The sequence below is a fragment of the Myripristis murdjan genome, chromosome 9 (genome assembly GCF_902150065.1).
Source record: "Myripristis murdjan chromosome 9, fMyrMur1.1, whole genome shotgun sequence".
Classification (NCBI taxonomy): Eukaryota; Metazoa; Chordata; class Actinopteri; order Holocentriformes; family Holocentridae; genus Myripristis; species Myripristis murdjan.
In genome coordinates, this window is record NC_043988.1 from 32,103,238 (window position 1) to 32,121,346 (window position 18,109).

At 41.9% G+C, this 18,109-nt stretch overlaps 1 protein-coding gene across 1 annotated transcript in view; it reads right to left on the minus strand.

Moving 5' to 3' along the window:
* The window catches only part of LOC115364824 (uncharacterized), a 216,989-nt gene that overhangs the window by 184,574 nt on the left and 14,306 nt on the right, over positions 1-18,109 (minus strand). Inside the window, exon 2 of the mRNA XM_030059449.1 lies at positions 14,024-14,053. Within this exon, the coding sequence (XP_029915309.1) occupies positions 14,024-14,053 (30 nt within the window). The remainder of the gene's footprint in view (positions 1-14,023; positions 14,054-18,109) is intronic.

The following is an 18,109-nucleotide window of genomic DNA, read 5'->3' on the forward strand; positions in this document are numbered from 1 at the left end:
ATGTTTGTTTTCTGTTTTGGATCCAGGTGTGATGAACTCTTGTCATGCTACGGCCACAGTGGCTTATGAATGTGAAGGTTTTGCACGTCTCTACCTGATTTAAAGGGGTCAAATGGTATGGTTGTTCTTTGTTTGCATTACAGGCCTGGGGCAGAGGTGTCGAACTCAATCACTAAAGGAGCCGTATTAAAAAATCACAACCTACTGAAGCAGGGCCTACATTTACTGAACACTTTTGACCCAAAGACGCCATTTTTTAAATCAAAAAATTGTCCTGTCTAAAAATAGCGTTTGACACACAAATATGAACTTTACATGAAACATTCCTCCCCAAAAAAATGACTTTGTTTGAGACAAAAAAACGATATCTAAAACCAAACTGACTGTGTCATTCCTTTTTTTTTCTGGCATAACTTCTTGTATCTGCAAGCCTGAATCCTTTCAAATGACTAACAATTTTCATCCCACGAAATCATAAATAACTGATATTTTGCTGAGGAGGACTCTACAGTCATACATGTTTTACTCAAACATGCACATGAGACTGTATACAGTGATAATGGGCTTTAAATAAACTTGAACTTGAACTTGAACATCACTGACACACAAATCCAAATAGAAATCAAACTAATATTTTCATGTTTCACCATGTGTGTCATTTGGTCAAAAAACATGCCAAAGTATTTCAAAAGTTCAAACATCAAAATGTGAGCAGGTTGGCTTGTGATTTAAAAAACAAACAAAAAAACAAACAAACAAACAAACAAAAAAACAACAACATAATAATGTATAAGATGAACAGTCTCCAAATGTCAGCTAATGTCATATTATTTCATTACAGCCACATCGCCTCCACATGTAAGACAGACAGGTTGATCCTCATTGCCAGCCAAGAGGAACTGCATGAGGAAATGCATGAGTGAGGAGGAGGAGGAGGAGGAGGAAGGGGCGGGGCCACACAGGTGATTTGTGGTGTTGAAAATCAAACGTCATCTTCCAGGCTGGGTATAGACGCCTTCATGGCCTACGTCACTGTGACGTCACGACGCTAGCTGGAGGCAAAACAAACTGAAACTGGAGGCAAGCACTGGACACACTGTACGAAGAATATCATCCTGCGGTGTTTTGGGGTGCCAAAACCGAAAAACTAAAAACACAAACTTAAAATTTTATCGAATACCAGCAGCTGCAACTCAAAAAAATCATAGACAGCGGTGGATGAACGCAATTAAACGAAAGGATTGGATCGAAAATATCAGCAAAAACGCCCGTGTTTGCAGTGCACACTTCATATCAGTTAAGGTGGTTAAGTAAGGGATAATGTCCGACGAGGTGTCCATTATCAGAAACTAATGGACGACGCGGAGACGTGAACCGTCCTTCTTATTTTCTCTTCTCTCTTTCTCTTCTGCTGCATCACAGTCTTCAAAATGATAAAATTCACCAAATAGGTTGAAGGAAACTACAAAATCACTCATGTTTTGTCTACTGTCTTGCCGTTGTGATAAATAAACTGTAAAATAACGTATGTTAACGTATGTTCTGAGTTTCTGTTGCCAAGGTTACCAACTGGCGTTTGAGCCAGCGCAATAATTTAGAACAATCAGGCTATTTGACCGGAACCTTTTTTTTTACAGGTGTCCTATAACACATTTTAACGGACACCCTGCAGCCAATCAGAATCGAGTATTCACCCAGACCATGGTATACTATGCAATATATCATCAGTTTCAGCTTGAATAACCTCATGGACTAGACTAAATTGTGACTGAAATAACGTTACTTTAATCATTAGTTATGTGTTAACGCTAATGCTAACCGCTAGCTAACTCAGTGTTGTCCAGGGGTCCGTTTCCCAAAGCAGGTTTAGTGAAAACTCTGAGTCTGTTAACCCTGAAATGAGGGAAACTCTGAGTTTTCTGTTTCACAAAGGGAGGTAACTCAAAGTAGAGAAAGAGGGGTAACTCTAGCCTGTTTCACAGAGGGAGGTAACTCAAAGCAGAGAAAGAGGGGTAACTCTAGCCTGTTTCTCAGAGGGAGGTAACTCAAAGCAGAGAAAGAGGGGTAACTCCAGCCTGTTTCACAGGGGGAGGTAACTGAAGCTCTCGGTCAGTCACTGCAGTAACAGACTCCATGAAACTAACCCGGTCGGGACCAGGTTTTTCTCATGAAACCTCGAGTTTCTCTCTGTGTCCGCCCTCTTTCAGCCACACACCGTATTTAACTTCCTCATTCATTCAGTCAGCAGGCGAGTTTTGGCATGGCGTATTAGTTCTGCCGTCTGTTATTTAAAAATAAATAAATAAATAAATAAAAAACAGTCAGCAGGCCTTTATTAGAAGTCCGTTAGTAGTTGGGTGGCGACTTTTTTCACGAACATGGCATGTCCTTTCGACAACAATCCCGTGGATGAAGGTGCAGTGCTACTGCGCAGAGAATTAAATATTCGTCGGGAAATGGTTATAAGACCGCGCATGACATTATGCCGAGTTTGTTGAACCTGCTTCGTGAAACGGACCTCAGGCAGGAGTAGCATGCTGCGTTCAGCCCCACAGTGGTTCCACTATCTTCTTGTGATATCTCTTGTAATATCTTTCTTTTGTAATATCTTTTCGGGCAGTACCGTCAAATTGTCCGTCCAATGAGTGATCATGTAGGGGTCAGGGAATCTCGTCCCATCAGCGAGAGTCCATTTTTTTTAGATAACATTCACAGTCCTGAAGAGTGACTGTACTCACATGTCCACAAAATTGTCGTTTTCCTCGTCCATTTTAGCATAAACACTCCGTTAAAACATGCTAATCCACATTGACAAGCCAGCACGTTTGAGATGTTTTGCCTCCAGATAAGCCCCGCCCCCCATATTACGTCACACTGTTTACAAGCTGTGAAGGGGTCTATAAATTGTGCCACAGGCCTGACACGTGGACTGCAAAGAGAAAAGTAAATAAAGCTTCATTTGAGGGTTTTACAGAGTTTTTCTGAAGCTGTGGTCAGTTAGGGGATCTGTGCTGCATGTGTGTGTGTGTGTGTGTGTGCGTGTGTGTGTGTGTGTGTGTATGTGCTGCTGTCCAGCTCACTGTGAGCCATCCTAATCAGCATAAACAGAAGAGGTTTGCAAAGCCACAAACCACCTAATCCCTGTTTGATTACCTGCCTCAAGTAGCCCACTCTCCACCTGTGAGGACCCATAAATGCGACTGAAAGAGTGTATACAACATTAGAGTGTGTATGTGTGTGTGAATGTGTGTGTGTGTGTGTGTGTATGTCCTTCCATATCTATTTGTGTCTTGAATGTAATGACCACTTATTTTTCAAGAGGACCAGAGGGGTTGAGGGTAGCGCTGGCAGATTTCGGGTTGAAGATGAGGTGAGACATTTTATCATCCGACTGCATAAATAAATAAGTGAAAGAGACTGAATAATGACTTATCACCCTGCTTCTCTTTCAAAATACAAGCCAGATTTCCGTCAAGGTGTTGCTGCGTAGACGTGAAGAAGGGGCGTTTCTGGAAAAGAGCAAGTGGGCTCTGTCAATTTTGCCACAAAGGTCAAAATTAATGATGATTCAAATAATTCCTTCATTCATTCAACCTTCATTTTCAACTTGGAGACGCACTGAAGACAGATGCCCTCCTTTGCAAGTGGACCAAGTGCAGAATATAAAAACCAACGGCAAATCAGAACATTTCAAAAGATACTAAATGATGCTCGATACCCATTACGATACCATGGTAAAAAAAAAAAAAAAAAAAAGAAAAAAGAAAAAGAAAAGGAAAAAAAATCCCATTTCCTTCAACATACACTCCTTTATGAAAATCTGTTGAACATTCAATTATTTAAGCCTTCAGGTATTTAAAACAAACAGTGAGTCAACTTTGCTTAAATCACGGCATTTTAGACAGAATTTGTGCAGAATTTCAACCGCAGTGTCCAGCAGAGACAGGAGAAAAATATGGAAACAATAAGTAGGCTTATGCATAATTAAAAACAGAAACAACTGTTTAACGGGAAACCTCGATGGCACGGTTTGCATATTTTGGTTTGCAAATTTATTATTATTCCCTGAGCGTGCGCCTCGAATGCAAAATCCTTCCATGATCGACTCTCGCTGTGTTTCTTTTGGACGAGCCGAGGCGGAGCTACCATCTTTCATATGTGTTTGTCTCTTCTTCGGCGCCCTGGAACAAGCGTAAATCGTATGTATACTGCCCCCATCAGTTCTGGGAGAATGTTACAGCCCACTGAAGGCTAAATCTAAATAAACACTATGGGCCCTATCTTGTGCCAGACTCCCTAAACCCGCTATTTGCGGATTTAGGGTTGCGCAAGAGGCGTTCCCCCGTAAAAGTTGCTATCTTGTGCTCCTCCCGCTATCCGCAAAACACCTGCGCTACCCGCTATATTATGCATAGGCGTGTTTTGGGCGTTACTCCAGTTAAACCAATCAGTGTGCCAGGTGCCATTGCTTTTAAGGGCAGGATGCGCTATCCTAAATCCTAAATCCTAAACCCGCGATGGAGAGAGGGAGGTAGATTTTCTCAGGGGCTCTACTGAGGCTAAAGCAAGTGGGCTTTATATACATATGATATATTATATTATAGGCGAGTTAATTTGGGAGGTGGAGCCACATGTGTCCAAGTGGACGTGTCACAAGGTTGTACTGATTGAGTAAAATCCCCGGCTCACACCACAGACACACAAGAGGCAGAGGTGGAACTATGTGTAAACTAATTTATTGACAAGGTAGATTGGGCAAATAAAATATTAAAAATAAAAATATAGCACAGCTGCTGGCTTATGATAAAACAATAAAACGTGCTGGCGTAAGTGTCCTCTAAACAGTCTATATGAGTAATATACTCAGTCCATTCCGGCGGCGTCCCGGTATCAGTCCGACCGTGTGCGTGGCGAGGCTCCGTCGGGGCGCGCATTGAAGCCGCCTGGGCGCGCTCTCCTAACAGCCCAAACTTTAGGGATAGCGGATAGCGGGTGGTCAGGACCACCCGCTATCCGCTATAGTGTGTGCACAAGATAGCAACTTTAGGGATAGCGCATGAAACACGCCCACGGACACACCTCCAGGCGCAAATGACGGAGTCGGCATAATGGATAGCGGGTAGCGTGGGCGCAAGATACCGTTTAGGGATAGCGGAAGTTCCTAAATCCGCAATTTGCGGGTAGCGGGTAGTGGCAGCGGATAGCGGGTGGCACAAGATAGGGCCCATAATCTAAATAAATTAATTCAGTACCTACAGTGCCTCCGGTGCCATAGAAAAACTGGTACCATCATATTTTTGGACTATTGGTATCAACTTGGTACCGAAGTATCGATTCTCATGACAGGGAGGGATGAAGTGTGGGAAAAATGAGCTTATTTATGAAAGAGTATTCTTCCGCATAATACTTTATACTGGTAAATCTTTTCACCCTGCAGCCTGCTGGCTAATATTCAGGCATCAAGCTCTCTGGTATTTTGCTGAGCCACTGCGGTCCAGTCTCTAAAGGATTTGGGGGTTTTGGTAAACAGGTGGATAAAGACATAGAGACAAACGTGATGGATGGAAGGACGGCTGGATGGATAGCTTGATGGATGAGAAGCCGGGAGGAGAGGGCGTCTTGGCGTCTGAGTCTGACTTCCTGTCCTCTGCTGAGCTGAAAACTCCCCCCGGAGCTCCTCGCTGATTGCATCGGCCCGCGGCGGCTCAGAGAGCAGGCCTGCGCCGCCGCCGCCGCAGCTAATAAAAAGGCTCATTTGCGACACTGTGGACAAGAAACTCTCCCAGCGGTGAGGCTCACAACACTCCCTGCATTTTTTAATCTCCACGAATGGAGGCACGGTCGACTGGGCGTGTGTGTGCTGTTTCCAAGCAGCCGCCCGGTTTCATATTTGTACAGTAACAGTAGAGCCGTGATCCAGCCATGATTCACGAGCTGGTGATTCTATATAAGCATTTTTTTTTTCCTTTTTTGGAGCGATTCAATTTGATTTGACTTTGTAAACCGCAATTTGATAATGTCTTTATTTTTTTAACATTCTATATTCATTACATAAACACATGCAATGATATAAGATGATTATTTACTTCTGAAATGTGAATAAAATCATTGCAATGGAATTACTTTTTAAGAATTACGAGTCAAAAGATCTCATAACAGTTTCAAATTTAAAGATTCAAGATTGAAGATTCAGCTGTACAAGTGCATTCCTGTGAAATGCTTTGGCAGGGAGGCCAAGGTACACAAGAACATAAATAAATGTACATAAAATAATACACAATCGAGGCAACAAAATATACGCTCAAGGCAATAATTTGGGTCGCAGTCAGAGCGAAGAACTGACGCAATGAACGAATCGCTTCACCTCTAAGTAGCGCCCATTCAGATCCGGGAGCTGCCTAAAATCACATTTAATTTGATGTAAACACATTGAATGTTTGCCATTATGTTATTGGTAATGTTAAAAAAAAAAAAAAAAAAAAAACAACAAAAAATAGATTGACCTCCTGCTGCATTCCATTCTTTTGCCACAACCGGTTGCCTGTATCTGTCTCCCCTCTCAGCAGAGCTTAGCTGTAATGAGGAGAGCTGGAGGCAGGAGGTTAATCGAGAATAATCCATCATTCACTTATGCGGGTTGCCAGGTCTGTGATTAACGGGACGCGGAGGCTAGTAGGTTTTAGACAGCCCTATTTACTGCCTGAGCTAACAGAAGAGGCGGGCAAACACAGCAAAAAAAAAACAAACAAAGCAAAAATTAGAAGCTAAAATTAGCACCGATCTCCTCCAAGGGCTGCTGTGGCAAGTATTTAATGACACCAAACTCCCATGAATGCATGAATATAGCCTATGCATGCAAACACACACACACAGACACACCTTCCTTCAGCGCGCACCAACCAGCTGTGGCGAAGAGGACATATCCCAGCATGCAGTGGGACCCTCTCGGGGAGCAGCCAGCGTCATTTATAATTAAGTGTCCATGACTTATGAAAATAAATAAGTTATATTCAGTTACACATGGAAGTGTGCGGCGCGACCAGGCGGGATGACATTTACTAGGCTGTCGACGGTAATGAATACTCTATTATGGGTGTCGAGGGAGGGATGCAGGGGATGGAGGAGGCTGGAGTGAGAGAGGGAGCAGAGGGAGGACGAGAGAGAGAAAGAAAGACAGAGAGAGAGAGAGGGAGGACAGGGTGGGAGAGAAGCTGAAGGAGGAGAGCTTTTGTGGAGGGGAAGTGGAAGTATAACCGAGGCTCAAGCTTGGAGGTGTGGAGGAAAAATTCAAAGAGTGACTTCTCTATTGTCTGGCAATTTTCTTTTTTTTTTTTTTTTTTTTACTTTGACCTTTTATGTATCTCGGGAATGTCGGCTTGCTCACACTTGCTCTTTTCAGCGCGACGCCCTGCTTCACATTTACAGTTACGTACAGTCCACCAATTCAAAGCACTTCTATAATAAAGATAAAACGTCCTATAACAATTCTTGATAATGTACAGGAGCTTGAATTGTGTTGAACGCTACAAGCGGCTGTCCAGCACAAGCCAATGTGTTACCAGCTTTAGTCTTCTAACTAAAATATTTGTCATTTGAATTTTGTTTGTTTTTCATTTTAGTCTAGTTGTTGCCGACAAAAACAAATGGGTTAAGTCAAGGCAAAGAACATTTTTATTTTTTTTTCTCTGTAAACTCTTCATTAAATTATTCATTAGTGACCTTTACATATAGATTGATCTATATCCCTCATTATAGTAGACCCACAACACCGATAACATGCATCTTATGATATGATTTGACACACGGTGAATGAGGCCGTTCACAATTCACGATTCAATACAAACAAGTTTGACTGTGCAGAATTCATTATATTTTTTGTGTTTGTTTTTCTGAGCCACAAACCTTTCTGATGATTGTCTTGTCTTTCTGTAATATAAAAAAGGTCATTGCAAAGCACAAATTTCAATGAGCATCATATAAAATGTGACAGACAAGCCATCACAGTTGTGAGTAGTAAAGCAGAATATAAAGTAGCTAATATCACGCCTTGTGATACGTACGGTCTCATTTGGATACTGCAATATACTGAATTTTAGACTCATTGTTCTATCACCACAAGCAATTCTACATCAATAACTTAAAATTATTACTAGAGGCAATTTAAAATCAACAATCATTGTTTTCCTGATGCAGCTAGACCAGTTCAGATCCCAGTTAGCATCACATTAGTTATGAGCTGTTTGCACTTACTTTAAAAGCCCACCGTCGTGCATCTATATATCTAAAAGTGCGCACAAGCATTTTTTTCAAATCTATACAGCTGACCATAAAACTCTGGTATCTCACCTGACTTGCTGACCAACCATTCATTGTGACTTTAGACAGGTGAACACACAGCAAAATTGTATATTTTTCCTAAGAATTCTTTCTTTGGGGGAAATGTTTGAGCAAGAACACAGTAATAAAGTTGTGTTTCTGCAGCGGCGGTATGTTTAAGCGAAGTTGACTCGGTGGGAAAACTGCAGCCGTCAGGAATAAGCAGCACAGTGAATGTGAGTGAGACAGTGCAGGGGTTCAGGCTGTGCTAAGGAAGGGCCGCCTCATTAGATAAACACCATTATCTCATTAAGCAGCGGTGGACGTTCACAGCAAGAGCTCCACCGATGCTGATGGATGCAAAGTGAAATATGAAACCAAAAAAACACGATTCAGCACAATTCCCCGCTCAAACACGCTGGAATACACGCCTGTTGTTCGCACATAATGATTTATTTTAGTCCAAAGTGGAGTCCAAATACTGTAAGTGCAGGTCTTGGCTGTTTACAGTGGGACAAACACTGAGATGGATGAAGAGCTGAAATAAAAATAACTCCAACCAGCAATGCTAAAGCAGTATTGACCAAGGGTGACAGCAGGGTGGAGAAAGAGAGTGAGCACGATTGCTGATGGTCACGGAGGATTGGCAGCAAAGCAGTTCGAGATATTTTTTTCTTTTTTTTTTTTTTTTTTTTTTTTTTACCTCTTGACTGAGCATGTTGGCTCTGTTTTTCATCATCCTCCCCCATGCACCTCCATGCAGTCACACCTATCCTCCTTGTTACAACTACAGTTTTTCTGCTGCTAGACACTGAGCGGCTCTGCTGGAGTGAATTGGTTGCTGTGCCTTGCTCATGGGGACTTTGGCGTATGTTTTGGCAGGGGGAAAGCTTCTTAATCACTTTCCCTGCCAAGGTGTTTTCTTCCCATGCAGTCTGGAACTCAAACTAGCATCCTGATCGCAAAACACATCTCAAAAGCAGCTGGTTCTTTGTAATGTGGCGTCATGACTCCGGCAGTGGTCCAGATCACCGTGGAGCGACTGTCTCCACCCGAAGTCACTGTGCCAAAACAAAAGCAGTAGAGTGACCACCAACTCTCACTCAAGGGAAATTAATGAATCTCTTAATATAGTATCACTGTTGTGGCTTTGCTTTGCTTCTCCGCTCCTCTTCTGTACGCTTGTTTTTGTAGCTGTGCCTTGTTGTTTTGCATTTTAATGGCGTGCAAATGAATATGTAGGTCCGCCTCCCTAAAGCGTCCCAGGCCGCCTCCGAATTAGATCACTCAGAATGCATTTCAATGCCAGGTGGAAACGGGGTCTATGACCTTTGCAGCCATTCAAAGGAACATCAACAGAACTTTTCTCACCCTAGACAAATTTATGGCTCAGCTGCTGACTTTTCTCTTCCCATCCCCTTCAGCTACAGACTGTAACTGACACAAATATTAACCAAGCTAATTACAGCAGAGAGCCAAGAGACACACTGACAGGAGGGGTGATAAAGGCAATCACAGTCCCAACAAGTCCTCAAAACCCATACGAACACATAAGTTGCTTGTTCCAACCCTCTAATACGACCAGGAGCGTCTCTGATACAGCCAACAGGACCGTTTCTAATACGACCCCAGCAAACTAGGATTGGATTTGAACTGAGTGATAGTCATGTTGATAGACCTTCAATTCGTCCTGCTTTTTTTCTACAGTTCATTATATGTGTGTATTAGGGTAATATATGAGTTATCAGTTCCAGGTTCTTGCTGTTACCAATTCTTGCCTGCATCCAAGCAATGAATTTCAAGAACCGCGATGTGGAGGTATTTTGCCAACCTGGCTGCTTGTTTGCTCCACTGTGTCATGGGCGGTAAAACTCATACTTAGTGCCCATTTAAAAGACAATATAGATGATGTCCATTATTTTCACCAAACTAATAAGACTGACACACATTCCAGCCAACATTTCTCTTGGGTCGTCCACCACTGGGGTTTCCGGAAGGACTTGGGACAGCAGCTCCCATGGGCAAAAAAATCTATTTGCTTGCTATTAAGATAAATCAGATCATGTTCCCCAAAGTGGGGCATTAGAGTGGGCCAAACTCCAGTTGCTGTCTGGCCTGAGACTAATAACAAAAATCACATGTTTGAACTGCATTTGTAGCATACCGCCTCCACAAGTCTCTGGTGATGCAGAGAGGGTGTTTAAGGGTTGTGCTCTCTTACAGGTCTTTTGTTGAAGGAAATGTGGTACTGTTGTAGCCATTCGTGAAGTTTCATACATATTTCATTAACTACTGATGGTCTTTGGCTGCAGCTTCAAGAGGAAGTGTTTGGAGAAGTAACCGAGTGCTCTTTTACACAGTATGAATTTGGTTTTGCTGTATAACACTGAAAGAAAGAAGTGTTAGGAGTGCTCGTGGAGGATAGATTGAGAAATGAATGAAGTGGGACTTCCACAATGGAAACCACTGTATGACAGCCACATCATCACTCATGTCCTACTTTATTAACCCTGGGAGGGCCAATCAAATCTCCTCCTTCCGCTCTGAAAATACGGCTCAGCAACTGCAGGCCAGAGGCGGCCAGTGACAAATCATCTCCTGTATCTGGAGTCCATCTCTGTCTCCTCGAGATGCTGAGAGATTTGTCTCCATCTTCTCCTTTATGTGGGGATGACACGTTGTCATTTCAGGCTAGCAGGTGGCCTTTTGTCTATGATGATCTATTGATTTTCCTCTCCTCTCCTCCGGGCTGATTCCTCATTCTCCCACTCATCGCTGTTGTTCTCCTCTCATCATCGCCTGGAGAGAAGTTGGGAGGATGAGCAGCTGCACGCAGTAAGGAGTGAAAAAAGACGCGAAGAAAGAAATGGAGGAGAGGACAGAGGAAGGCAAGGAGGAAGGAGTGATGCTATTCTTCTTCTTCTGATCATGCCAGTTGGTGCAGATGTTGCCAAGTCCCAATTTATACTGCACGCTCGCTGAACTCGAGCTGAGTTCACTGCCAGGAGGAACTGCTTGGAAGAGTCGGTGTTCTCTGTGTTTTCAGACGCTGAAAGGACTGGTTATGGCTATGGTTACTACCTGGTTGAGTTATGTGGGGCACGATAAATGCATGAAGGGGGTCTTTAGCAATGGCCACCACATCACCTCAAACTAGCCTCATCATCTACCATTTATACACAGGCCATGTAAGTGGGACCAAAAAGAGATTAAAACAAAGCTTTCTCAAATACAGGAGGATTTTTAACCAATTTTTAAATCAGTAAAACGGACTGACACCATGCTGTACCGCAGGGGTGTCAAACCGGTGCCATGGACGGCCAAGAGCCTGCAGGTTTTCATTCCAACCCAAAACTCCGCCAAGTGATTTCACTGATTAGTTCCTCCTCTCTGCTTGGAGGTGGGCTAATCAGTGAAATCACCTGGTGGAGTTTTGGGTTGGAATGAAACCTGTAACCTCTTGGCCCTCCATGGCATCAGTCTGACACACCTGTTTTAGCGTACTGGCCGAGAGGAGAGGATGCACTGCAAAGTGAGCGTTACACTCAAACACCCGGCCACACCCAGCAGAGTGCAGCTACACTACATTATTTTGAGACTCAAATGCCTTGCACAAATGTTACGGGAAGGAGGACAGATCTGGTCCAATCTGTGTTAAAATTAAGGTGACCAGATTTTTGGGAGTAAATGTGGGGCTATATGTGATTTACTGACAAATATTAAAGAAAATGGACATATTCCAGACTCTGACAGAAATTATACACCACTTTCAACACTTGTGAAAGCATTCGTCAAGCAGCAAGCGTTGATCAAGCATCACTGACCTGACATCAGTATAAATATAGTTTTTTGTGTAAATTTGTAAAAAAAAAAAAAAAAAAAAATTCAATTTCCTGGTTATTTTGTAATTTTCTGGCTTTTTTGGCAATTTTTTGGCTTTTTTTTTTTTTTTTTGCAATTTCCTGGTTATCTTGTAATTTTTTGGCTATTTTTTTTTTTTTTTTTTTTTTTGCTAATGTTCTTGTATTTTTTCTCATCTGTAAATCTCATTTTTTCCCATGTTTTTGAAGCAGTTATGAACAAAAAGGAGAACTTTACGCTTTACAAAACACCCATAACACACACTCTTAAAGCAGCGATATAACCTCCTTTACAAAATGTTACAGAAATGTTGTGGTCTTGAGATAAAAACTACAACTCAGAAGACGTCCATTGGTGACACCGGCGATGTTAGAAGGGGGGATCCGACGACAACAAATCAGAGGAGTTTCCCCTGAACCATTGCTATTATGGAGAAAGATTTTTCATGACTACCTTCTTTACCTCTGTTGTGTTCTCCTACTGCTAACTGGCTTACTCTCTCTCTCTCAGGCTCCTGCTTCACCACCTCACTTGCCCTCAATCAACCCATCATCTAATCAGTATAAGAGCCCCGGCACCAGGTTGTTCATCCTGCTGCAGTGCTGGAGACTCTCATGGCTGCTCCAGTATTTTACTCGAGCTGCTGAGATCTTTCTCCTTGTGCTGCTGGAATTAACTTTGTGTCTCCCTATCCTCAGGATCCCTCAGTCCTCCGTGACTTCCTGCCTGCCCACACTGCTCCTCGCTGCCCGCTTAACCCTCTCCCTGTTCGGCCTGCCCCTCTGCTCGCTCTCCACCATTCATCAAACCCCCGGCCTCCTCTGCTGTATTGTTCTAACTTACTACAATAAATCCTCCATCCTCACCCTCAGCACCGTGTCTGCGTCTGCACTTGGGTCCAGTAACACTGTAACACTTCCTCCATCATGCCAGGAATTCAAACCGGAAACCCCAAGTTGAAGTTACAACCAATGCTCTAGCCCCATTATAAGTACTATGGGGTAGAGCTATGAGTTAATAATAATATATACAGTGGGCCCTCGTTAATCGCGGGAGTTACGTTCTAAAAATCCGCCAACTAGTCAGCTTTATTTTTTACAATTATTATATTATATAGGCTGTAAAACCCCTCACTACACACTTTATACACTTTTCTCAGACAGGCATTAACATTTTCTCACTTTTCTCTCTTGTTTAAACTCTCAAAGTTCAAACCTTCGTAGAAAAATAAGTCCAGTATTATAGAATGAAACCAAAGATCAAAACCTCCCGGCACGGAGGAGATTGATTGACAATGGTCTACAGTCCCTTAGCCAATCAGGATGCAGAACACAATGCGCGGGCTCTCCCTTAGCCAATCAGGACGCAGAACACAATGTGCTGTAAAAAAAAAAAAAAAAGCATGCAAAATTGCACTAAAAAAAATCTGAAACTGCGAGGCCGCGAAAGGTGAACCGCGTTATAGTGAGGGATAACTATACAGTCAAAACAGTTAATAAAACAGTTGATCAAAGATTCATAATGGCTCCACAAGAGGACAGCAGTCACTCTTACTGTCATCATGACTCTCTATGCCTCAGCATGAGACGATATGTTTATGTGATGCTTTAAATAAAAGGTCAATGACAACAAAGCATTGGCACTGGCTTGCTGAGATGTAAACTATTCCAAAGTATAGATAAGAGTTTTGATGGCGATGACAAGCCATCCCGTTTTTGGATATATACAACAGAATAAAAGGCAGCAAATATCACAGTTTATTTCTTTTCTGCCACACGATGAATATTTTATGTTTTAGGCTCCTGTATGACAACAATTAGGATGAATGGATGGTGTCTGCTCTTACCTGGAGGCCCATGGAGTTTGGCTTTCTTCACTGAAACAAAAAAAGAGAGACAACACAGGTTAGTGACAATGTGACGAAAAATAACTCACTGTCCAATGCAAAACAAATGAACAGCAGTGAGTTTTTAAAATAGACAGACAGAGAGCAGGACGACCCCAGATATGTTGTTGAGGTGAACAAATTGTGATTATTCGTCATGCAGCCGCCCCACACCGCAGTCTTGAAGACTTCAACAAATCACACCTTTTCTCAGACATACTCACAAATGCTTTTAGTAAATTTATTTCATTTCCCTCCCATGTTATTTATGTGCTTTATGTCTTGACCAGCTGCTTTCTTGAGTTTTGAGTCATATGTGATTTTTTTTTTTTGCCCTTTTTCACACCCTCCGCTACAGATTTTCTTTCTCTTTCTCTCTTTGAACACGTACACACACACTAAATTTGTTTCATTTCCTTTACTTGTTGTTTCCGCAGTTTGTTGTTTCTGCAGCGTTCTCTACGCTGATGATGACCTGCTGTCCTTTCTGTCCATTTTTTTTTTTTTGCCTGTTTGGATTGGAATGTTTTCGTGAGCCTTGTGGGATTATTTTTGTTGTTGCTGTTGTTGTTTTCTCTAACCTGCACAGGTTGTACTTCAGTTCCGCTCTCACTTTTCACAGGGACACACCAGACTAAAGTAATAAAAAAAAAATTAACCTTAGGCGAGATGGGCACGAGAAGGCATGAGAAGGGGTGCATTCAACTCTTTAAAATGGCTTGTGAAAAAGGTTAAGAGTCATAATTTGAGCCTCATATGATCAGATCAGATTCAATTATGTAAGCAAACCAGTGAGTTAATCTATAAACTAAACCGCACACAGAAACCACTGGAGCCAGCGGTGAAATAATCTTAACTTTAAAGTGATGCAAATCAAATAGTGGCTGCAAAAACCTTGTGTTCCTGTTTTCAGCACAGAAGACATCTGTGCCTGAAAAAAAAAATGGGTCAATCAGGGCAGCACTTTTTTTCTGTGCTGTTGTCTTTTTGCATCTGTGACTTTTCCGAGGCTGTAATGGAGAGAAATATGTAAAGTGGCTGTGGATGTCATTTATCAACAGTGTAGGGTCACTACACCTGTATCTAGTGCACGCTTAAAGCTTAAACTCTGTGCACAGGTGAACTTGGTGGAAGGTACATACTTCAGCTTATAGTGGACCAATAAATAACATATGGAATCTTATTAGGACTTTTTTAAACTCAACAATCATTGAGTGCGAAGCCCCTATTTACAATGACATAGAGCAGAAATAAAATTTTAAAAGAATTAGATAAAAAGAACAAACAATTGAACCTAACATGAATAAATTAATTTAAAAAAGAGTTTAAATAAAGACATAATGATGGAATGTGAGTTTTAAATTAAAGTGTTAGGTTTGGGATGGTTTGACTGTGAAAAAAAAAAAAAAACTCCAGCAAAAATGACTTTATCACATTCATTTGTAATTACTTTGCAGAGAAATGAAGACACCGGAGGCTCACCTTTAATATTTAATTACACTGTACAATCATTTTTCAGTCATTTGTGCACTTTGGCATGCCTGGTAATATTTTTTAAGCATGTCTGAAGCAGCTCATGGGTTATCTATCCATTCATGATAATGCATGTACAGTTTCCTTACAGACAAAATCATTACCTGGCAAAGGTGAACAGGACTTTGGCACAATAACTGGAATGTCAAATTGAGAAATGAAACTGGATAATTAGCTAAACTGTCAGCTCTGTTAAATCAAGAAATTCATGGCCAACCCCTGCAAAATCTTAGTAAATGTGTTGAGCCAATAGGACTAACTGAGCCTCCACTTGTATTTGCGTTGCGTTTCTCATTGCATGGATGTCAGATCCAGTTTTGGGGCGGTGGTTTTGAAAACCAGGACTCGACAATCTCAGCCAACCCTCCTCCAGGATCTATTCTGGCCATGTTGTGCTTTAAGTTAGTCTAAGTGAAGACTGGAACACCAAGTGAAGTTTAAAGTGAATATTTGGCCAATAAGTCAAGTGAGCTCAACATGTTAATTCAGTCTCAGGCAGAAAGTGAGAGATGCGATAAGAGAGACAGAAACAGAGACACAGTGAAAGAGAGAGGGGGAGAGAGGGAGCTTTGTGTTAAACAGGTCATTTATCTTGGGCTGTCAGCGCGGCTCGCCTTGTGTGTCACTCGTGCTACGCAAACATTCAGAGGAAGCCTGGTGGCCTCGGCGGTTCAGCGCCAGACCGAGCTCTGACAATACCTGTCTTAACAGCCTGACGCTGTGAAAGAAACCAATTAAGGCTACACAGACTCAAGAAGAGAGGAGAAGAGAAGAGAAGATGGGAGGAGAGGAGAGAAGAGAAGAGACCACCGCACCAGACCAGACCAAGTCCCCATATTCCTAAAACTCAGCGCTGCTTGGAGTGAATTTTGCACAAAGGTAATTTAAGGTGATTCATAAAGTTACCATAACAGTGGCCACCGCTGAAGAGACACTTTTACCGTGGCATTATTTTCAGCGGTGACTCAGGTGAAAGCCAAAGAAAATTGTTGCATATTTAACACCCCGTGATCATCCACATCCATCTGCAAGCAACAATGGACTGCAAACTAAGCATGTCAGAAAGGAAAAAGGTCAAAGTCGTCCGCGGCAGAGCTCTGTTTAAGAGAAGACGCATCACACAATGCAAAACTGTAACATATGTAACCCGGTTTCCAAGGACAACACTGACAAAGCACTGACAAACCATACGTGTCACAGATATTTTGATTTTTAAAAAAATTTTCTCAACAAAGAAAATCATAAGTTGAACCTTGTTTTGATTTCGTGTGCTGCAAACTACATTCTTTTAAAGGGGCATTACGTGAAACTGAAGTGAGGACCCTGTAAACTACATTGCTGACTCACTGGTATTTTCCCCCCTTTTTTTTTCACACTTATTCCACATTTTTGCCCCATGAGTCTAAATGCTTCTTACTTCCATCAACCATGGTGCAGCTTTTATTGTGAAATCTGGAAATGACAGAAAAGTAGAACCAACAAAGCAGAAGCAGGTTCCACTTCTCATCTCTGCTGACTGAGCATTTTATTGTGAAAGGTTCCACAATCTGTCATTGATCTTTTGTTTCTCTGTAACGGATCTGATCTAAAATGTAGTGAAGTATAAAACTAAAGCTAAAATTGTATTTAAGTAAAAATAAAGTTACAGACTTAAAAAAAAAAAAAAAAAGCACAGGTGCACAAAAAACCACTCTATTACAGTCAAGTGAGTAAATGTGATTAGATATTTGCACCTCTGATTATTGTTGCATTGCATTGATGAACCCACTGCATGAATGCACATAGTGTTAGCATGACTTTGGGTGCATATCCTTCCTTATGTATTGTCCCCTGCTTATTGTATGTTGTCCATTGCCTCACTGCACTGAAAGTAAGCTCTGGTTATCCCTGCACCCTGTACATTTATTACACTTGTCAAATAAAGCGACCCTGATGTCTTTTCCTGGGTAGAGCCATCTTTATCAAACGCTGTTTAGCAGCATGCGGGGCAAAACGTGTGAAAAGTGTGAGCGGAAGGTGTCAAAGCCGGTGTATAATCCCCACACACACTAAAGGCTGAACAGAGCACTTAGCAGAGACAAGCTAAGTGGATACACATGCTACATTAGTCAGTGATGCATCGCCAGAGTAGAGCCGTGTAAGGACACCGATCTGTTAACCTTTTTTTTTTTTTCTTTTTTTTTTATCAGGTTAGGAGTGATGTCTCTCTCAGGGAAAGCAAAATGACACATTTCCACATGAATGAACGGATTAGTTTCCATGCAAATTGTTGGTATTTTTTAAACACTATTGATCCCAGAGAGAGTTGTGCATTATCTGTAGCTGTTCTGAATTCAACATCAGGCTTTAAGTAGCACAACAGAGGTTGAGGGGGATGCACTCTCTCTTTTTTGTTTTAAGGTGACATGTTTTTATAAGCCGCTTGGGAGTTTATTTTGTTGTTTTTTTTCACCTCACCATATTTTATCACTTAACGTCTGTGTTTTATCACTCATATAAACAAGTAAAAGTCCA